The sequence below is a fragment of the Leguminivora glycinivorella genome, chromosome 27 (assembly GCF_023078275.1).
Source record: "Leguminivora glycinivorella isolate SPB_JAAS2020 chromosome 27, LegGlyc_1.1, whole genome shotgun sequence".
NCBI classification, from domain to species: Eukaryota; Metazoa; Arthropoda; class Insecta; order Lepidoptera; family Tortricidae; genus Leguminivora; species Leguminivora glycinivorella.
The window spans coordinates 6268092-6291983 of NC_062997.1; the positions used below are offsets into that span (position 1 = coordinate 6268092).

A 23892-nucleotide genomic window follows, 5' to 3' on the forward strand; every position below is an offset into this window, starting at 1 on the left:
TCACTATTTTATACTCTGGCGCATCCACTGTCTCAGTGTGTCAACAGTCAACTAAAGCAGGTAGGCGTAGCGTAGAGTTGTATTTCCTTACAAAAAACCAATACATAGATGTGGACCTTCCTGTGCTCCATGCAATTAAAACAACATAATATTTAAAAACCGGCCGAGAGCGTGTCGGGTCACGCTCAGTGCCTACACTGAGCGTGGCCCGACACGCTCTCGGCCGGTTTTTAAAGCCGCGTTGGTAAATAGCCGCTCGGCTCTTCCGTAGTTTTCCATATTTTTCAAAAACTACAGAACCTATCAAGTTCAAAACAGTTTTCCTAGAAAGTTTATAAAGTTCTACTTTTGTGATTTTTAAATATTTTTTAAATATATGGTTAAAAAGTTAGAGGGGGGGGGGACACTTTTTTTTTTTTAGGAGCGATTATTCGCGAAAATATTAATATTATCAAAAAACGATTTCAGTAATTCATTTTTAAATACCTATCCAACAATAAATCATACGTTAGGGTTGAAATGAAAAAAAAATCACTCCCTACTTTACGTGTAGGGGGGTACCCTAATAAAACATTTTTTCCGCTTTTTATTTTTGCACTTGTCGGCGTGACTGATATACATATTGGTACCAAATTTCAGCTCTCTAGTTCTAACGGTCACTGAGATTATCCGCGGACGGACGGACGGACGGAGGGACAGACAGACAGACATGGCGAAACTATAAGGGTTCCTAGTTGACTACGAAACCCTAAAAACACATTTTAAATATTACACTTATATTGACCGGGATATAGACCGTGAATATAAGTCTAATGAAAATAACTGTGAATCATTCAAAACTTTACATTTTAAATATAAAAAAAACTACTTAAAATTAAAGAAAACCGATCTTAGTTCCATTATATACAGAGTGGGGCCTGTAACAAAGGCGAAGAATTGAACTGTAGGCTATTCTCCTTATACTGATCAACATTTATTCAGTGACTTTTAAAAATTATGAAGTCTTTTAATTTTTCATTTTTCATACAAAATAAATATTAGCTTCAATGTACGCCATTATTGTTGTCATTGACGTTGTCTGTCACACTTTAGACTTAACAGAATTCGCAATACATTACCTCTTAGAAAAAACTTTCAAGGGTGATAAAAATCAAAATACAAGTTATTTTTAAAAGTCGCCGAACAAATGTTGATCAGTATAAGTGCGTTTTCACATTATCCGATCCGATATCGGATGTCGGACCGATATCCCATACATTACAGGCGCCATCTTGGATTTTTTCTATTGAAATGCTTCCGACATCCGATATCGGATCGGATAGTGTGAAAACGGCTTAAGGAGAATAGCCTAGAGTTCAATTCTTCGCCTTTGTTACAGGCCCCACTCTGTATATGTACCTAGAAAACATCATCATCTTCCTTGCGTTATCCCGGCATTTGCCACGGCTCATGGGAGCCTGCGGTCCACTTTGACAACTAATCCCAAGATTTGGCGTAGGCACTAATTTTTACGAAAGCGACTGCCATCTGACCTTTCAACCCAAAGGGTAAACTAGACCTTATTGGAATAAGTCCGGTTTCCTCACGATGTTTTCCTTCACCGAAAAGAACCTAGAAAACATATCATATACAAAATAAAATAAAACTAAGATAACGGATTATATTCATTGTACGCGATATAATCTGATTCCATAAATTTATTTCATGAGTAACTATCGCTGTGACAGAAGACAATATTATATACACAATTTATTATATTATAAAAGTTTTTTAATTTATTTCTTCCAAGGCTACACACGTTTTAATAAAAAAAAACTGTGATAAGTTTAATAATTAAACTAAAAGGTCAAGTATTTATGCACGAAATCATGTATGCAAATATGTAATATATATGGTGGTGTTTTTACGCAAGTATCAATAATGGTTAGTCCGCAACGCCACTGACGGCGTGGCGGTACCGACCATGAATGCTATGCCTTTCGCTCTAGCCGCACGTAAGGTTGGTTCGAAGAGGATCGCACGCTATGTCTGTACCGCAGGCTACAATCGTTATGCTTCTGGTTATAGTGTGCGTCTGCACACAGGCGCACGCCAGCGCCGCCGGCGTCGAAATGCGAGCAAGCAGATTTTTTGAAAGCGCTCTTAAAGAGCGTTACTGTCAATGTAAGATGTGTAATCACAGTGCATAGACTGCCATCTCTCGGCACAGGCTTAAAACTTTTGACCGCAGTTTTAACAATTTGGCCCATATTCTTAGCTTGATATGTTTTAAAATGTTAGCGCCATCGAGCCGAGCGTACCCCAAATGTGTTTCGCCATCTAGCTCACCGTACCTTTTTCTGTATGCTTTTGGGGTACGTTTTTTTCTTAGACTTTATCTGTCTATACGAAGTTACATTATATAGGTAAAGTGGGATAAGGGTAGGAGGAAGAAGAATACGAAGTTGGGTCTTTGCAGAGACTAAGGGCCAGTTGTATCAACCACATTTGACAGACACATCATCGTCACGCTGCAGATGTCTATGGAACTTTCCGTACAATAAAATTTTACGAACGCTTTAACGGTGACAGACGGTTTGATGCAACCGGCCCTAACCTAAACCAAAGACCTATATAACTTCGTAAAGACCGATAAAGTCTAAGAAAAAACGTACCCCAAAACCATACAGAAAAAGGTACGGTGAGCTAGATGGCGATACACCTTTGGGGTACGCTCGGCTCGATGGCGCTAATATTAATATTTGACATTTTAAAACATATCAAGCTAAGAATATGGGCCAAATTGTCAAAACTGAGGTTCAAACGTTTTAAGCTTGTGTCGAGAGATGGCAGTCTATGCACTGTGATTACACATTTTACTTTGACAGTCATTCTCTATAATACTCGCAAAAACGACGGGGTGTTATAAGTTTGACGTGTCTGTCTGTGTGTGCGTGTGTGTGTCTGTTTGTCTGTCTGTCTGTGTGTGTGTCCGTCTGTGGCATTGTAGCTCCCGAACGGATGAACCGATTTGGATTTAGTTTTTTTTGTCTGAAAGCTGAGTTAGTCGGGAGTGTTCTTAGCCATGTTTCATGAAAATCGGTCTACTATGTCGCGGTCGGGGGTTTTTTCAAAATTTTAATTTTGTGGTTAGTTGCGACGGGGGTTGAAAAGAGCCAGGTTAAGAATTTAAGGGTTAGCTTCGCTCCAGGGCCTGACTTATATCTTTCCACACTGTATACATAAATAAACAAAAAAAAAAAATAATTATAGGACAGTTTTACACAGATTGACTGAAGCCCACGGTAAGCTCAAGAAGGCTTGTGTTGTGGGTACTCAGATAACGATATATATAATATATAAATACTTATATACATAGAAAACATCCATGACTCAGGAACAAATATCTGTGCTCATCACCCAAATAAATGCCCTTACCGGGATTCGAACCCGGGACCGCGGCGCAGCAGGCAGGGTCACTACCGACTGCGCCAGACCCCATACATACCATACATAGACTACATACATAGTTGTGTATGTACATAAGGCTTTGTGTTGCTCTTTAAAGTAAATGACAAAGAAAACGCACACATGTTGTTTGTAAAGCGTTAAGAATCTCTTTGTTTCGGAGACAAATATTAGCAGGAGATATCTTTCTGTATCTTTATCAAATATGACTGATAATAGACTGTCATTGATATTTTATTGCGTAACCTAACCATAAAATGAAAATTTTGAAAAAAACCCCGACAGAGAGAACCGATTTTCATGAAACATGGCTAAGAACACTCCCGACTAACTCGGTTTAAAGATCTTTTTCTACTCCCGTACTGTTATTCGTGAGTTACAAGGTCGTGCATAGAACTTTAAAACCCTACATAAAATATGTCAGGACAAGTCTATCTAGTCTATACCCTGAAAACATTTAGTAGCAGTAGCACGATATAGCTGTTACAGTTCAGTAAATACATTGCTACCAACTTAACAAACCAATTCGCAGAGTCGAGACTCCTTCGTTTTCTGCTGCGTTCATTGGCGACGCGTCGAATAATATCCCATTCAAATTTATGAGAACTCGATTCAACTCGGCTCGATTCGTCTTAGTGGCTAGGCTTCAAAGAACCATACCATAGACAGTTTTATTTTCATGTTTGCACTCAAACTGCATATTCAAAATGGTAGGCGGTCCACTAGATAACTAAGATGACTGAAAGTAGGTATTTGTTGATTTATAATTTTCTTTCAAAATAAGTGCTTGGTCGTAGAAAAAGTATTGTATGCAACGGTGTTTAACTGAGTCAAAAAATGCTCGTGGCGTCTTTATTAACAATTTTCGGCTTCGCCTCAAATTGTTACCCACGCCACTCACCTTTTTTGACCTCTTTTAACCACCAGTTGCATAAAATACTATTTCACCACACCAACTGGTAAAGGCTTTCTTTGCTATTCGAAAACAGATAGCAAAATTGCATTTTATCCACAAGGGGGCAAAGTAATTTCATACAAATTTTAACTCGATGTCTTAATCTGGCTGCTAGATTTTACCTATAAATGATGATTTTGAATCATAAATATTGTATAAATTTATGGATTTCATTTATTTTGATGTTTTGTAGTCAGTATTTTGTTCGTGTTGGTGTGGTGAAAAATTTTGTGTTTCACTCGGTGGCAAAGTTTGTTTAACCTTCGTGCCTTGATACCCTCGCAACGCTCAAGATTCCACTTTTTGAACCACTCGCTACGCTCGCGGTTCAATATTGGAATCTTTCGCTTGCTCAGGTATCAATATTGGCACGTGCGGTTAAACAACTACTTTGCCCCCTTGTAAAACAAATAACTATTATTTCTCAAAAGAATATAACACTAATTCACTTATTTGAGAAAAAATAACAAATATCGACCCCTCCGAACCCTCCTTAGAACTTGTACACTTCTTTTTGCTGTGTACTTAACCCATCAGCAAAAGGGAATGAACAAGTTTCTAATGGGGTGGCAACGCGCATGTGACACTGTTTGAGTTGCAGGCGTCCATAGGTTACGGTGACCGCTTTACATCAGGCGGACCGTATGCTTGTTTGCCACCGACGTAGTATAAAAAAAATATATTTACAAAAATAGATTCGTGAGCAAAACACTTCTTAAACTTAATGATCATTTCGTGCCTAGTAAGTTGCTATTACAAAAACATAAAGTTTTATAGTTATTTGTTATACAAGGGGGCAAAGTTGTATTTTAACGCCGAGTGTGGAATTGAAAAACGAGCAAGTGAAAGGTTTCTATAGTTGAACCACGAGCGAAGCGAGTGGTTCGAGAATAGAATCCTGAACTTGCAAGTTTTTTAACACACGAGAAGTAAAATAAATTTGCCCCCGAGTGTAACACAAAACTTTTCCCCTCACTATAGCGAGGAAACTACAACGCAATAAATGCGTTTATCACTGCTTCCAGTAGTTCCGCAGGTGGTAAATCATCTTTAATACTAGATTCACCTACTTTTATCAATTTTGAAGCAGTTAATTTGACTTTATTAACCCCCGACGCAAAAACGAAGGGGTGTTATAAGTTTGACGTGTCTGTCTGTCTGTCTGTCCGTCTGTCTGTCTGTCTGTTTGTCTGTCTGTGTGTGTGTCTGTCTGTGGCATCGTAGCTCCCGAACGGATGAACCGATTTTGATTTAGTTTTTTTTGTCTGAAAGCTGAGTTATTCAAGGTCAAATTACTTTACCCACTAGTGGATAAAATGCGTTTTATACCCGCTGGTATTAAAGGACAAAACACGTGTTTCCGAGCTAGTGAGGGGAAAATATAATTATAACCTAATAAAGTGTTGTGTAGGTAGAACAAAACACATACAAAACAAGTTCCATAGAAGTGTGGTTACTAAAGTAAAATTCATAATCCTACGGACTAAATTGACAAATGACTGACAGGTAAAATGATACCAGGAACAGCAAAATTAAAATAGGGAAGGGTATATGTCGATAACAATATATCGACAAGTTGTAAAGTACATACAACAGACAAGATTAAATCAAGAATAAGTATATGAGTTTCAAATAAGAGGTACACATTTTGGTTTGTTCTATGTATCTTCGAGGTAGTGGATGGATACCATGCATTTTTACCCACTAGTTTTAAAACATAAAAGGTTTCCGAGCCTGTAGGTAAAAAATAAAATACCATGTCCGACGATAATAAATTATCTGTCACGCTATGGCAAGTATATCATAAATATCTATATAATTTTCGAATAATATTATTGCTGCTTCGAAATAAAAAAAATATCTCTAATTAGCGGTCTACAGACCTTTTGATCTGTCGAAATCACAGAAAAAGTTGGTATATTGATTAGCCGATCAAATTGCCAATTTCATTGTCCCGTCTGGGTGCACCTTAAATCTACGATGTAATAATAATTTTAATATCGATAAGAACGACACTGGCCAAACTGTGGCAACATTCGTTCACACTTACTTGTCAATTTGGTCCGTAGGATTATGGATTTTACTTTAGGAGCGTCGAGCGGTGCTAACTCAGCCTTCAAACAAAAAACTAAAATTAAATCGGTTCATCCGTTCGGGGGCTACGATGCGACAGACAGACACATACACACACAGACAAACAGACAGACAGACACGTCAAACTTATAACATCCCGTCGTTTTTGCGTCGGGGGTTAAAAATATACTAGCAGTCTTATGAACTTATTAACCCCCGACGCAAAAACGACGGGGTGTTATAAGTTTGACGTGTCTGTCTGTCTGTTTGTCTGTGTGTGTATGTGTCTGTCTATCGCATCGTAGCCCCCGAACGGATGAACCCATTTAGATTTTTTTGTTTGAAAGTTGAATTCGTCGGGAGTGTTCTCAGCCATGTTTCATTAAAATCGGTCCACTATGTCGGGTTTTTCAAAATTTTAATTTTGGGGTTAGGTTATTCTTTTGAACTTTACAGTGGCACTGAAATGAAACTTTATAAATAAATAAATATTGGGGACACCTTACACAGATCAACTTAGCCCCAAACTAAGCAAAGCTTGTACTATGGGTGCTAAGCGACGATATACATACTTAAATAGATAAATACATACTTATATACATAGAAAACATCCATGACTCAGGAACAAATATCAGTGCTCATCACACAAATAAATGCCCTTATCGGGATTCGAACCCAGGACCGCGGCTTAGCAGGCAGGGTCACTACCGACTGAGCCAGGCCGGTCGTCATACCTGACTTTAGCCTGAAGTTTAACCCCTTATGGGAATACACGCGTTTGTGTGTATTGTGTTTGATTTTTCACAATCGAGTGTGAGTTACAGGTTTCAAACAGCTATTCTCACTATTGAAAAGTTTTCAAAGCATGTATCGTATGTCTGCTGGGTTTCATAACAAAGAAATATGTGTGCAATATGGGAAACGTACAGTTTGATGATGATGATGACAGTTATTATGTAAGGCTGAAAGATTAACTAACGAGAAAAATTTGATAAAAGACCTAACCGAGAAATTAAAATTTTGAAAAACCTCCGACAATAGTGGACCTGATTTTCATGAAACATGGCTAAGAACACTCCCGACTAACTCAGCTTTCTAACAAAATATTAAAAACATTAAAACATTTATTTTATCTACACAAATTGAACATTCATCATAAAAAGGAAGAAATTAAGCTAAACAATACAGAATTTGAGAGAACATCGCTTGTGCTTTCCCTTATAACGTTGACCTGGTTCCTACGCTAGGCGAGGCCTGTGCTGTAGGTAACCAGCTTACATCAGAGTTACAAATTTGGCGCAAAATTGTTACAGATAAGTAGACAATTATATTTATGTAAAATATACTAAATCTAAATCGGTGCATCCGTTTGGGAGCTACGATGCCACAGACACACATACAGACAGACAGATTTGATTGGTATGGTAGTCAAATAAATACACTATTAAATAGTCTTACCACAGATGTCATATATACCATAGATCAAGCAAACGTATCTACTTAGCGTGTCAAATGAACTCAGTGAAATCCACTGAGTTGTCCGTCTTTACTCGCAGCTTGCAGCTTTCGGGCGTCAATTTTTGTAAGTTGAAGTCAACCAAAACATAAAAAATGCCTCGTTACGTGATATTCAATTGCAACAACACAAAAATTATGAACAATCAAGAGCCTGAGACATATTTAAAATTACAGGCAAGAATCAACTTCAGTACAAAATTTGACACGCTCGGCCCCTATACAAATATATGAATTTGTTTCTTCTATCTAAATTAAGTTCTGTGAGTCTTACACAAGTACAGTTAATAGTTACGTAACCAGTCAAATGAGACGTTAAAAATTAATTATTCACAGCCAGAACGTCACTAAAAAACGTATCTTAAAGTATACATCACAAGGGTGATTATAGCTTGAATGACTGTGACATTCACTGAAGTTTTTTTAGTTCCATAACCTTGTGGTGATTGGTCCTCGAAGGCTGGGGCATTATTTTCGGAAATGAAACTAATTATAGGAATTATTAACGTTATTTTACGACCACGGCATGATTTGAGTGATTCAACATTATCCTCCTTGCGTTATCCCGCGTTATTGCGTTGACGACCGGTCTGGCTCAGTCGGTAGTGACCCTGCCTGCTAAGAGTGCTAAGCCACGGTCCCGGGTTCGAATCCCGGTAAGAGCATTTATTTGTGTGATGAGCACAGATATTTGTTTCTGAGTCATGGATGTTTTCTATGTATATAAGTATTTATTTATTATATATATCGTTGTCTGAGTACCCATAACACAAGCCTTCTTGAGCTTACCGTGGGCCTCAGTCAATCTGTGTAAGAATGTTCTATAATATTTGTTTATTTTATCCCCGCATTTTGCCACGGCTCATGGGAGCCTGGGGTCCGCTTTGACAACTAACCCCAAGTTTTGGCGAAGGTACTAGTTTTACGAAAGCGACTGCCATGACCTTCCAACCCGAAGGGTAAACTAGACCTTATTGGAATTAGTTCGGTTTCCTCACGATGTTTTCCTTTTTGACATTTCGCACATAAGTTCCGAAACACTCATTGGTACGATCCGGGGTTCGAAGCTAAAACTAAATGTAAATCGGTTCATCCGTTCGGGAGCTACGATGCCACAGACACACACACAGACAGCCAGACACGTGAAACTTATAACACCCCGTCGTTTCTGCGTTAAAAAACGTGGGACTAAAATAACCTAACCACAAAATTAAAATTTTGAAAAAACCCCCGACCGCGACATACTGGACCGATTTTCATGAAACATGGCTAAGAACACTCCCGACTAACTCAGCTTTCAGACAAAAAAAACTAAATCAAAATCGGTTCATCCGTTCGAGAGCTACGATGCCACAGACAGACACACACACAGACAGACAGACAAACAGACAGACAGACACATCAAACTTATAACACCCCTTCGTTTTTGCGTCGGGCTAATTAATATATTCACCCCTCAAATCCACCAATTCGATTCGTGGGTTAGTTTAATGGCGATGGTGGTCGGGAAGGTCACGCGGTCAAGGCCGCGGGCCAATCGGTCGGGACCGTGTGATTTGTGTAGCCGGTAGCCATGGTCGATGCTTGGATATGGACATCGTGAATTTAAAGTCTGGCTAGAAATCTTATACTTTTAAACGAGCAATTCTTGTATATTTATTTATTTATTTATTTATTTATATATATATTTATTTACACTGACGATCTCGGAAACCGCTCTAACGATTTCGCAGAAATTTGTTATGTGGGGGTTTTTGGGGGTGAAAAATCGGTCTAACTTATCCTTAGGTCCCGGAAAACGCGAATTTTCGAGTTTTCATGCGTTTTTCTTCGCGCGCCATCTCGTGTGCAGTAGTTGTACTGTTAAGACAGAATTCTTTCGGTCGATGTAAGTACTATTTATTGCAAACACTAGATGGCGACACAGGTCAAGGCTAAAACGAATAGAAAATACACTATTTGAGTTTTTGTGGCGAAATGCGCGCCATCTCGTGTGGAGTAGTTGTGTTGTTAAGGCTGAGAATTCTTTCGCTCGATGTAGGTACTATTCATTTTTGAACTAGATGGCGACACATGTCAAGGATACGAAACAGAACCGAGCGAAGCTCGGTTGCCCAGATATTATATCACTACGCGCCATGTTGCGGAATTTCATTGGAACTATTTTTTCCCCGCACTAGCTCGGAAACGCGTGTTTTGACCTTTAATACCAGCGGGTAAAAACGCATTTTATCCACTAGTGGGTACAGTAATTTGAATAAAGTCAAATTAACTGCTTTAAAATTGATAAAAGTAGGTGAATCTAGTAATAAAGATGATTTACCACCTGTGGAACTACTGGAAGCAGTGATAAACGCATTTTTTGCGTTGTAGTTTCCTCGCTGTAGTGGGGGGAAAAGTTTTGTGTTACACTTCGGGTGCAAATGTATTTTACTTCTCGTGTGTTAAAAAACTCGCAAGTTCAGGATTATATTCTCGAACCAGTCGCTTCGCTTGTGGTTCAACTATAGAATCCTTTCACATGCTCGTTTTTCAACTCCACACTCGGCGTTAAAATACAACTTTGCCCCCTTGTATAACAAATAACTATTAACCCCCGACGCAAAAACGACGGGGTGTTATAAGTTTGACGTGTCTGTCTGTGGCATCGTAGCTCCCGAACGGATGAACCGATTTAGATTTAGTTTTTTGTGTCTGAAAGCTGAGATAGTCGGGAGTGTTCTTAGCCATGTTTCATGAAAATCTGACCACTTATGTCGCAGTCGGGAGTTTTTCAAAATTTTAATTTTGTGATTAGGTTATTTAACCCTAATTTATGTCTGTCTGTTTGTCTGTCTGTGTGTGTGTCTGTCTGTGGCATCGTAGCTCCCGAACGAATGAACCGATTTAGATTTAGTTTTTTTTTGTCTGAAAGCTGAGTTAGTCGGGAGTGTTCTTAGCCATGTTTCATGAAAATCGGTCCACTATGTCGCGGTCGGGGGTTTTTTCAAAATTTTAATTTTGTGGTTAGGTTAATCGACAGCTTCTTTCTCATTGAAGTTTCTGATGACTTGTCAGGCGATATAAAAAGATTATTTAATAGTCAATCAATCACGTTATTAGGCAATAGCAGTATAAATACATATACTTGTTATCTATTGCCAATGCACTCGAGATAACTTATCAACCAAGGTCTTGGCGCACTCCAGATTCGTGTTCCAGTTTCGGGCATATACCAGAAAGCTTGTGTTACTGAGGGACCGTCCACACTCGAGAGACGCATGTCCACCAACGCGGAACGGACGTCAGCGCCACGCCGCCTGAATGTAATTTAAAAAACGTCTCCTCAGTACATTTTGTATAGGAAGGACGCGCAAGGGACGTCGCTTGGCGCGCCCCAGGCGACGCGTCGGTCGCTTGGCGCGCACCGCGCCGCCTGGGGGCGCGTCTTCCGTCTTTCCTATACAAAATGTACTGAAGAGAATGGTCCACAAAAACCCCTAATAGCAAAGACACAAAAAAGTCATACAAACTGGTGAATTAAATTAAAAATTAAATAAAAAAAAGGGTGAAAAAAACTAAAAGTGCGAGCTTTCAAAAAGTAATAAAATAACTAAATAAGTAGCTCTAGGAATACCTACCTTCCTTCTTACGAAATACCTACCTTCTTCTTCTTAGGAATATCTACCTACCTTCTACCTTCTTACGAAATACGTAAGATGAAAACCTAACTACGAAATTCTTGAACGTAAAAATTTTGGTACTTAAACATAAAATTACTTGAATTCTTAAACACAAGAAATATGACAAAATAAATTATTAATTATTATTCTCTTTATTGATTTCCATTATTAATTAATGGTAAAGTGTTGTCGCGTCGGGGGACCGCTCTCAATATTAGCGCGAGGGCAGACGTCGTTGACAGTTGTGTTTCCGATGCAGTCTTTAGAGTCTTATTTTAAGATTGGGTGTTGAAATTTTTGCTCAGCACTTATCTAGTTTGTTTGGTTGTAAACATATACGTTACTTGTAATTCTAATACTTCCTTTGACATTTTGGTTGTATAGTTACATTGTTCATGTTCAGGTAGTTAGTTTAATGTATGTACCTAGTGAATTTTTTGTTAAACATTTATTAAGTTAGTTTAGCTGTGTAAATATTTAGTTTTTAAGTTTCAAGTTAGACAGGCAAAGAGCGGTCCCCCGACGCGACAACACTTTACCATTAATTAATAATGGAAATCAATAAAGAGAATAATAATTAATAATTTATTTTGTCATATTTCTTGTGTTTAAGAATTCAAGTAATTTTATGTTTAAGTACCAAAATTTTTACGTTCAAGAATTTCGTAGTTAGGTTTTCATCTTACGTATTTCGTAAGAAGGTAGAAGGTAGGTAGATATTCCTAAGAAGAAGAAGGTAGGTATTTCGTAAGAAGGAAGGTAGGTATTCCTAGAGCTACTTATTTAGTTATTTTATTACTTTTTGAAAGCTCGCACTTTTAGTTTTTTTCACCCTTTTTTTATTTAATTTTTAATTTAATTCACCTTTTTTTTGTGTCGGGGTTTTTTAAATTTATAATTTAAGGTTTTTATTTCTTTCTTTTTGTAGGGGGCTCTTTCTTTTGTCACATTTCTTGTGTTTTGGAATTCAAGTACCGAATTGTATGTTAAGTACCTACTTACCTACATTTTTTACGTTCAAGATGTTCTAGAGGTAAGTGCATGCTGTTTTTATAAAAATACTAAAGTCACTATAAGCGTGCCGTTCAGATCTGAGGAGTTCCGTTCTGACCAACATCAGGAGTTCCACTGCACCAAATGTCACTGTTCTGGACGTAAGTGCATGCTGTTCTTATAAAAATACCAAAGTCACTATAAGCGTGCCGTTCAAATTTGAGGAGTTCCGTTCTGACCATCATCAGAAGTTCCAGTGCACCAAATGTCACTGTTCTGGACGTAAGGGCATGCTGATCTTATAAAAATACCAAAGTCACTATAAGCGTGCCGTTCAGATTTGAGGAGTTCCGTTCTGACCATCATCAGCAGTTCCACTGCACCAAATGTCACTGTTCCGTAAGTAAATGCATGCCATTCCTTTAAAAAACACAAAAATCACCATATGTATGCCTTTCAGATTTGAGGAGTTCTCTCGATTTCTCCAGGATCCCATCATCAGAACTGGGTTCTGAGACAAATGGGACCAATCTGTATTCATATACTATCAAAAAAAAAATTCAAAATCGGTCCAGTAGCGACGGAGATATCGAGGAACAAACATAAAAAATAAAATACAGACGAATTGAGAACCCCTTCCTTTGAGATTTGAGGCGGCGGTTAAAAATCAGCACCGATAGCATGGTCGCGCCAGGCCAGGCCATCCTTTTCGCACTTACTAATAGTACGAATATCACAGAATATAATAGTACAAATACTGAAGGCTCACTCCTTTGATGTTCATAAAATGCCGCCATTCTAAATTCTTACCTACATTAACAAACAGACCGCACGCGAGCAGCCGACATAGAATTCTATTGCGCCGCGTGAAGGTCGTCACCAGTGAACGGGCCGCGAAACTCGCGGCCGCCGCCATATACATGTAGCGCGGCGATAGAATCGCAGAATGAGCCGCCCCTTTAGGCCTAGCACATGATTGCCGCGAGAGTATGTCGCCGCGAGATAGATGAGATGACACGTCTTTGTCGTAATTGTATTAATGACATAAGAACCGGTAGTCTATCTCGCGGTGACATACTCTCGCGGCAATCATGTGCTAACCCTGCTGGTTTTATCATTTATCGCGCGATCAGGCTTGCCTCTGTAATCCATAATAAAAAAATATTTTTTTTTTGTGGCGGCGACCATCTTGGACCAGCGGCCATCACCTACAGCTACATATACATACAATCACGCCTGTGTCCCATGAAGGGGTAGGCAGAGCACATGAAACTACTCAGGTTTCAGTGCCACTGTTGGCAAATAAGGGGTTGAAAGAAAACGAAACTGTGACATTGCAGTGACAGGTTGCCAGCCTCTCGCCTACGCCACAATTTAACCCACATCCCACAGTCGCCTTCTCCCACGGGAAGAAAGGCCCTCACCTACAGCTAATATAAATAAAAAACACTCGACTAATTCACCTTTTATAAACAAAAAAATAAATCAAAATCGGTAGATCCGTTCAGGAGCTACGACACGATGCGATGCCACAGACAGACACACACATACACACACACACACACACACACACACACACACACACAGAGACAGATAGACACGTCAAACTTATAACACCTCATCGTTTTACGTCGAAACACAACTTTCTACGATAATTGGTCAAGTGCGAGTCGGATTTCGACTCTTCCATACAATTTAGTCATGAGCGCCTGATGGAATGTGATAGCAACGATTTCACAAACAAATAGTAGAAGTTTAGTACATTTCGTACTTTCAAGACGTTATATCTCGGAAACGATAAGAGATAGACCAAAATGGACTTCAGATTTGGGCTTTCGGTGGCACAATAGTGCCACACGAATTTTATATTTTCGTATATATAGACATTTTTTGGACCGATTTGGATAATTTTTTTTTCAAAAAAATCTAACCCGGGTGTAAAATCTTTATTTTTTGAGCTAGAAGGCTGAAAAAAATAGTATTTAGGTGTTTTTGTAATACATTTCGGGCCGCTAAGAATCAGCCACATACCATTGTAATTTTTTTTTATTAAAAAAAAAAACTAATTAAAATTTTGAATAACCTCCGACATAGTGGACCGATTACCATCAAACATGGCTAAGAACACTCCCGACTAATTCAGCTTTCAAACAAAAAAAACTAAATCAAAATCGGTTCATCCGTTCGAGAGCTACGATGCCACAGACAGACACACACACAGACAAACAGACAGACAGACAGACAGACAGACAGACAGACAGACAGACAGACAGACAGACAGACAGACAGACAGACAGACAGACAGACAGACAGACAGACACGTCAAACTTATAACACCCCGTCGTTTTTGCGTCGGGGGTTAAAACGGTAGTGACATTGGCAACTGATATTCGATTATTTGCTATCATGTTTAGAATGCTGTTGCTACTGCCGCGCACTCTGTCAATTTTAGACCGGGCATGCAAAAAATGAAAACTAAATACAAATAACCACAAAATTAAAATTTTGAAAAAACCCCCGACCGCGATATAGTGGACCGATTTTCATGAAACATGACTAAGAACACTCCCGACTAACTCAGCTTTCAGACAAAAAAAACTAAATCTAAATCGGTTCATCCGTTCGGGAGCTTCGATGCCACAGACAGGCACACACACAGACAGACAGACAAATAGACAAACAGACAGACAGACACGTCAAACTTATAACACCCCGTCGTTTTTGAGTCGGGTAAAATATAGCGTAATTGATTCTACTCTTGATTCTGAACAAACTGTTTTTAACCCCCGACGCAAAAACGAAGGGGTGTTATAAGTTTGACGTGTCTGTCTGTCTGTCCGTCTGTCTGTCTGTCTGTCTGTCTGTCTGTCTGTCTGTCTGTGTGTGTGCCTGTCTGTCTGTCTGTTTGTCTGTCTGTGTGTGTGTGTCTGTCTGTGGCATCGTAGCTCCCGAACGGATGAACCGATTTCGATTTAGTTTTTTTTGTTTGAAAGCTGAGTTAGTCGGGAGTGTTCTTAGCCATGTTTCATGAAAATCGGTCCACTATGTCGCGGTCGGGGGTTTTTTCAAAATTTTAATTTTGTGGTTAGGTTATCAGGTTTTCAGTGGATGGTGTAACACGTTGTATATAGGCCCCAGGTGGTACTAATATCAGTAGCCTAGCCATAGTAGCCATATCTCAAGATAAAGCACGGGGTCATCATGAAATCGATCTGTGAGCGGCACGCAAATACGTACATAATTAGCATAGTGACCTTAAAACACGTGGCGTACAATCATACGCAGGTCAATGAACTCTGCACATTATTATGTCATGATTTTTGTATGATTACATCTGAGATAGAAGTTAAATAATAATTATTCCTATATTTAGTGGCGGAATAACCATTAGGGCAAAAAAATCGAGATATCTATGTTATTTTTTCTCTCTTGCTCGGAAACACGTGTTTTGTCCTTCAATACCAGCGGGTAAAAACGCATTTTATCCACTAGTGGGTAAAGTAATTTGACCTTGAATATAGTCATTCCTTCTGCTTTAATATTGATAAAAGTGAGTGAATCTAGTGATGACGATGATTTACCACCTGTGGAATACTGGAAGCAGTGATAAACGCGCTTTTTGCGTTGTACTTTCCTCGCTACAGTGAGGGGAAAAGTTTTGTGTTACACTCGGGTACAAATGTATTTTTCCCTCACTAGCTCGGAAACACGTGTTTTGTCCTTTAATACCAGCGGGTAAAAACGCATTTTATCCACTAGTGGGTAAAGTAATTTGACCTTGTATAAAGTCAAATTAACTGCCCTAAAATTGATAAAAGTAGGTGAATTTTAACTTCTGATTAGCAGAAACGTCTGCAATCGATGCCACTAGGCTTAGAATAAATTTAAAAGTGGAAAATGTCTGCCTTGGGTGAGACTTGAACTCACGGCCTCTGGATCGATACTCCAGCGCTCTGCCAACTGAGCCACCAAGACTTCAACCAAGCCAGCGAAATTTTCCACTACTAAGGTCAATAAGTATATAGGTCGTTTAAGAAGTTTAACACTCTTACGGTAGATGTCGCTACGGGTCCCATTGACCTTAGTAGTGGAAAATTTCGCTGGCTTGTTTGAAGTCTTGGTGGCTCAGTTGGCAGAGCGCTGGAGTATCGATCCAGATGCCGTGAGTTCAAGTCTCACCCAAGGCAGACATTTTCCACTTTTAAATTTATTCTAAGAAAAGTAGGTGAATCTAGTAATAATAGTTACTTGTTATACAAGGGGGCAAAGTTGTATTTTAACGCCGAGTGTGGAATTGAAAAACGAGCAAGTGAAAGGATTCTATAGTTGAACCACGAGCGAAGCGAGTGGTTCAAGAATAGAATCCTGAACTTGCGAGTTTTTTAACACACGAGAAGTAATACATTTGCACCCGAGTGTAACACAAAACTTTTCCCCTCACTATAGCGAGGAAACTACAACGCAAAAAATGCGTTGATCACTGCTTCCAGTAGTTCCACAGGTGGTAAATCATCTTTATTACTAGATTCACCTACTTTTATCCATTTTAAAGCAGTTAATTTGACTTTATTCAAGGTCAAATTACTTTACCCACTAGTGGATAAAATGCGTTTTTACCCGCTGGTATTAAAGGACAAAACACGTGTTTCCGAGCTAGTGAGGGGAAAAGATGATTTACCACCTGTGAAACTACTGGAAGCAGTGATAAACGCATTTTTTACGTTGTAGTTTCCTCGCTATAGTGGTGGGAAAAGTTTTGTGTTACACTCGGGTGCAAATGTATTTTACTTCTCGTGTGCTAAAAAACTCGCGAGTTCAGGATTCTATTCTCGAACCACTCGCTTCGCTCGTGGTTCAACTATAGAATCCTTTCACTTGCTCGTTTTTCAATTCCACTTTCGGCGTTAAAATACAACTTTGCCCCCTTGTATAACAAATAACTATTACTTCTCGTGTGTTAAAAAGCTCGCAAGTTCAGGATTCTATTCTGGAACCACTCGCTTCGCTCGTGATTCAACCATGGAATCCTTTCACTTGCTCGTTTTTCAATTCCACACTCGGCGTTAAAATACAACTTTGCCCCCTTGTATAACAAATAACTATTACTTCTCGTGTGTTAAAAAGCTCGCAAGTTCAGGATTCTATTCTCGAACCACTCGCTTCGCTCGTGGTTCAACCATGGAATCCTTTCACTTGCTCGTTTTTTAATTCCACACTCGGTGTTAAATACAACTTTGCACCCTTGTGTAACAAATAGTCTTTCCCATCACGGAACAATGGTATTCCGGACCTTTGGGAGGCGTGCGCGGGGCCGAAGCCAACGCGTAGAGGCCCTTTCGACACTTTAATGAAATGTAAGGGGTACACCGAGCGGATGTTGCCCTTGCCCGTATCATGGGACACACGCAGAGGCAACACCCGCCAGGGTGTAAGGACTATTTGAGACTATGGGAACAAATCAAATTATTTTAACAAATATTCTGATTTGTGTGTGTGAGAGAAATTTCGACGGCTTCCGTTGTGGCGAGGTGGCCTAGGGGTGATGGCGTTTGGCCCGGATTGCTAAAAGACACCGGTTCGAATCCGGCCTTCACCACTGGTGGTGCTCGTCATTTTTTTTTTTTTTTTTTCTTTAATATATGACATCTTATTTCGATTTTTTTTTTACTATTTGAGAGTTAATGGAATCTAAAATGAACTGGTCTATTTTGATGAAAGTGATGGACTAATTACTGGGCTATGGATAAAAAACCGGACGCCTGCCTAATAAAACGGTATCCAATTTTATTTCTGGCAGACGGTGACTCGTCCCCACAATAATAATAACAAACAGTTATTATTACATTGGAGGCAAACTGGCAAGAATCTAAATTGAAGTATTTACTTTGCAATTGGCATAGTCCTTTTGAGATGATCATACGAAGAATTTTTATATGAAAGGAAAAACCGGAAAAATACGACCTCGGTCTCTTTAAAGAAAGAGTGAATGGGCTATTACTAAATCGGTGAGCTCCATCAGAGACTCTCTTTCGATCTGCCCCTCTAGCACAACTTGTCTTGTCGTGCGACAGTCCATACTTGAAGTCGCGCTTGTTGCATGGACTCGCGCGCGACAAGGCAAGTTGTGCTAAAGGGTCAGGTGTGATTAGGGTCAATCGCCAATCAGTCTACACCGTGTTTTTATTGAAATCCGTTAACTTCGGTACGTATGAAATAAAACTATGGAAACGGATTAAATCGCGTATAATGAATTTAAAATACATCCCGACGTTTCGAACTCTTTACAGCGTTCTTGGTCAACGGGTGACTGAGGAAAAATTAAAATGTGCAAAAGCTACCCACATACAAGAAATATTAACGAACCATGACCACAAATAATATAGATACGTACGTACGTATTCGGTACGTAGTTAGGTCCATTACAGGAAAGGGAATAGCGTAGTTACTTTTTTAATTCGTATTTTTTTTTCTAAGAAACACCATACACCTGCGATAGATGTTACATCAATAAAATTGCTGTTGACAAACGGACTTTGACTTTGTGTGTTAGTTACAGATCGGTTCTATTTCCTATGTTTGCTCTGTCACCAGGCTATAAATAATTATTTACTGTGTGACGTATCTGCATGAGTATTAATCAATCTATTCTGATGCTGCTAGTAACAGGAAAACAGTAATTTTCATCATTTTTAAACTATTCGGTGAATGGGCACGTTAAAACGTAGTTTTTTTTTGTTACTCATGGCCACATAATAAAGGCGTTAAGTCCGCCATTTGTACTCTTTTTTTGTAAATTTGTGCAATAAAGTTTAAATAAATAAATAAATAATAATCGAGTCGATTACGATTCGTTACAACCAAATTTAAGAATGTCATATAATATTTAAATAAATAAATAAATAAATAAATATTGGGGGACACCTTACACAGGTCAACTTAGCCCCAAACTAAGCAAAGCTTGTACTATGGGTGCTAAGCGACGATATACATACTTATATAGATAAATACATACTTATATACATGGAAAACATCCATGACTCAGGAACAAATATCTGTGCTCATCACACAAATAAATGCCCTTACCGGGATTCGAACCTGGGACCGCGGCTCAGCAGGCAGGGTCACTACCGACTGAGCCAGACCGGTCGTCATTTATTTATTTATTTATTTTATTTTATAATACCATGTTCCTAAAACGTCGCAATGTCAAAACAGATTAATCATAATGTCTAAAACTTGAAATGACTTAAACCTACTTCTCAAATGACCGTATTCCCAAAATGTCTAAAAATCAAATTAACTTAAATTAATAGATAAATACTGGGGGACACCATACACAGATCAACTTTGCCCCAAATTAAGCAAAGCTTGTACTATGGGTGCTAAGCGACGATATACATACTTAAATAGATAAATACATACTTATATACCTATATAGAAAACATCCATGACTCAGGAACAAATATCTGTGCTCATCTCACATAAATGCCCTTACTTAAAACCAAAACTTTATAAGTTTGACGTGTCTGTCTGTCTGTCTCTGTGTCTGTAGCATCGTAGCTCCCGAACGGATGAACCGATTTGAAATTAGTTTTTTTTCTTTGAAAGCTGAGTTAGTCGGGAGTGTTATTAGCCATGTTTCATGAAAATCGGACCACTATGTCGCTCGGGGGATTTTTCAATTTTTTTTTTAACTTTTTTCTTTGTTACAGATACAATGCCGTAACCAACAGTGCCAACCTACAACTAAGTGATATTAGTACTTAAATAAGATTTAACATGGACCCAGGGTACTTCGATACAGACCGGAAGCAGAATCCGAGGGAGACCGCCAATCTCATATCCAAATCATGCTTTTGGTAAGTTTTAGCATATATTCATATTCATTTATTTGTCGGAGAATGACCAAAATGTGGTTTACGATACGTTTTATGACGCTATATTTGACAAATGGAGCAAACAAGGGTTTTACAACTTTGTACAACCTGGCTGGTATTCGACTGAGTTCTGCCAAAACGTCAGAGAGGACGCTGTTGTCTAAAAGAACAGAATCGAAAAACAGATGATGAACAGATGATTGGAGGCTGTCAATCGATCTGCAGTGGAAATGGTTGAGGAGTGCTGGCGTTGTTGGAGATTCATCGGTCTAATCCGGCGGTTTGCTCGAAATAATAGGCGGAATGTATTATTTCATCTGATTAAATGTGTAATCGGTTTTGTGCAGTAAATTCTGTGAAATGGACATGGTTCACATGGTATTTCATTGAAAGCTCTCATAAACAACTACAACGGGTCCTGACAACGGTTCTGGTATGATACGCCCACGATCCGACATATTCATAAAATTAAAAATTTTACATGTCAAAGTTTAAGTTAAATTATCATAATTAGGGTACAATACAATATTACATTATACCTATTAGTATAATCAAAGACATATATAACTCCGTATAGACAGATAAAGTCTAAGAAAAAAACGTACCCCAGAACCATACAGGAAAAGGTACGGTGGCCTAGATGGCATTACACCTTTGGGGTACGCTCAACTAGATGACGCTAATACTAATATTTGACATTTTAACACATATCAAGCTTTTGGAGAAATTGCCCTAAGATATTTATCTACCTACCTAAAGTATAAATAAATAAATAACTAAATAAATAATAAATATTATAGGACATTCTTACACAGTATAAGTGTAATTGAGTAGTCCAGGAAGCATTAGCATGTAATAATGATGACATAAGCTTGCGCACTGCATGTAAATAGTTTTAAGCTAATTAGTGCCTAACAAATATGTAAGTACCCATAATATATAAATAATATATGTAAATGTTAAAAATGGGCGCTATCTCGCCAACAAACTGCAAGACAGTTTGGCGAGAAACATAAATGTGAATAATATAATGTACTTATTTGTAAAATAAATTAAAAAAAAAAAGCAAATTGTCAAAACTAAGGTTCAAAAGTTTTAAGCCTGTATCGAGAGATGGCAGTCTCTGCATTGTGATTACACATTTTACTTCGACAGTAACTATATAATACTCGTAACTCGATCCTCTTTGTCGCAAGTAAGATAAGAGATATTAATTCTTTCCTCGTTATTCTTTCTAGTCTTTTCTCTTTGACAGAAGACTTCTTTTTAAATGTTTCAGGTACACCAGGTCTCTGTTCGTGAAAGGGCGTAAAGGTCAGCTGAGCATATCAGATGTATACAGGTGCGTATTCGCACGGGTAGTAATATATGTATACACCAGTGGCGGAGCGTCGATACAACTCGATTCCCAACGAGTTCCCTAAAATTCTCTAGTATCTGTAGAAGTCCATACAAAACAACTTCCAAAAACCCCTCCGGCTTTACCAACGAAAATTTTCACGCCCCGCCACTGGTATACACCGTGTTTTTTAACCCCCGTCGCAAAAACTACGGGGTGTCATAAGTCTGACGTGTCTGTCTGTCTGTTTGTGGCATCGTAGCTCCCGAACGGATGAACCGATTTCGATTTAGTTTTTTTGTTTGATAGCTGATTTGAGCATTTCTTTTCTTTTTTGCCACTTTTGTGAAATGTGATATTTTTGAAAAAAAAATGCAATTTCTACTCAGACTCACTAGCTAGCTCTTTCAATCCTAGTACTTAAAAAATTATCCCATATGATTTTGTTACCTTTTTCCATACATGTTGTATGGGGTAACAAAAGAGGAAAGTAACAAATATGTATGGAAACTCTAGGACACTTTTTGTCTCCCACTGAGATTGAAAGTACTCGTGATTCTGAGTACAATTGACCTAAAATTCCCAAAAAAAAAAAAAAAAAAAAATGGCAAAAAAAAGAAATGCTCATTTAGTCGTATCGGGAGTGTTATAAGTCGCGATCGGGGGTTTTTCAAAATTTTAATATTGTGGTTAGGTTAAATTGAATTCCGTTGACTTCGGTATATAGTTAGTTCCATTATAGGAAACAAAATAGAATAGTTCGTTTTTTTTACATTCGTATTTTTTCTAAAAAAAACACCATACACCTGCGATAGATGTAACATGAATTGCTGTTGAGAAACGGGCTTTGTGTGTTCGATATGAGATTGACATGTCATGTCATGACATGTCAGCGCGACTTCAGCCAAAAACTTTAACTTTTTCTATGTTTTTAGATGTACGCCAGGCCACAAAGCGGCACCGCGGGGAGACGCGCTGGCCGAAAAATGGAAACAAGAACTCGATAACCGGGGTAAGTGATGCGATGAAACACTCATGCGCTACCATGTGACACAATACAATACAATATAATACAATCCTTTATTGATAAAATAAAATTTTACACGTCAGGTACATTGGCATGCTTACTGCTAGATTAAAAATTACATTAATTATTAATAGGCAAGGTGTATATTTGTATGCTTACAGTTTTACTCATTTGATACAGTGTTAGGTCTCGTAATAGGAATCAATTGAATAGTGTGCGTCAGACACCAGTTTAGATTTGAGTTTTTCAAAGAAACATTTATCGCTGGTAGTTGATTTCAATTCGAGAGGGAGTTTGTTATATACATTCACATTACGTCATAACAATGGAACATGATTTTTTTCTAAAAAATAAATATTAATTTGTTGTCTATTGTAGTCTAAGAGACAACATTGACAACCTCGTGTCTAGAATATTTTTAATATCATATCATAGATAGCTTTGTTTTCTTAGTAAATCTAGCAAATAACGTGTTCAGCATTTTGTATAATGAATTCAAAGAAAACAGCACGATATAAATAATGGATATTATGTATTATGTATACGACAAAAATATGTCAACTGGACATAGAACATTTAATTTAAAAAAAATACTTTTTGTTTCTACTACAGGACAAATGTATCTATTGTAATAATGTATTATTAATAATAAACTATTCTTATTCTATGGGTGAATCAATTTTTTTTGCTTGTTATTACCATAGTAACGGTCCCCTGAGTGACGCTGGTTTTATGCAAAATTATGCTACTGACATTATGCAAGCATGCATGTACCTCTAGTCCATGTTTGTAGGTGGCAAATTAAGAAAAGGGCTTGTTAACACCAGTAAAATGCATGTTTGCATAGTTTAAGTAGCATAATTTTGCATAAAACCAGCGTGACTCAGGGGACCGTAACCATGGCAATAACAGACAAGAAAAAGTTGCTTCACCCCTTCTTATTCTACTTTTTTGACACCAATATGTTTTTATTTTCATTGACATTACGTAAATTTGATTAAGCA

General features: G+C 38.2%; 1 protein-coding gene across 3 annotated transcripts in view; it reads left to right on the plus strand.

Moving 5' to 3' along the window:
- Nucleotides 1-23892, plus strand: part of LOC125240359 (probable multidrug resistance-associated protein lethal(2)03659) — a 94159-nt gene that overhangs the window by 17881 nt on the left and 52386 nt on the right. For all 3 annotated transcript variants that reach the window (XM_048148263.1, XM_048148262.1, XM_048148260.1), the window contains 3 exons: nucleotides 20358-20504; nucleotides 21802-21864; nucleotides 22797-22873. In XM_048148263.1, the coding sequence (XP_048004220.1) occupies nucleotides 20425-20504; nucleotides 21802-21864; nucleotides 22797-22873 (220 nt within the window). In that variant the 5' untranslated portion in view covers nucleotides 20358-20424. The remainder of the gene's footprint in view (nucleotides 1-20357; nucleotides 20505-21801; nucleotides 21865-22796; nucleotides 22874-23892) is intronic.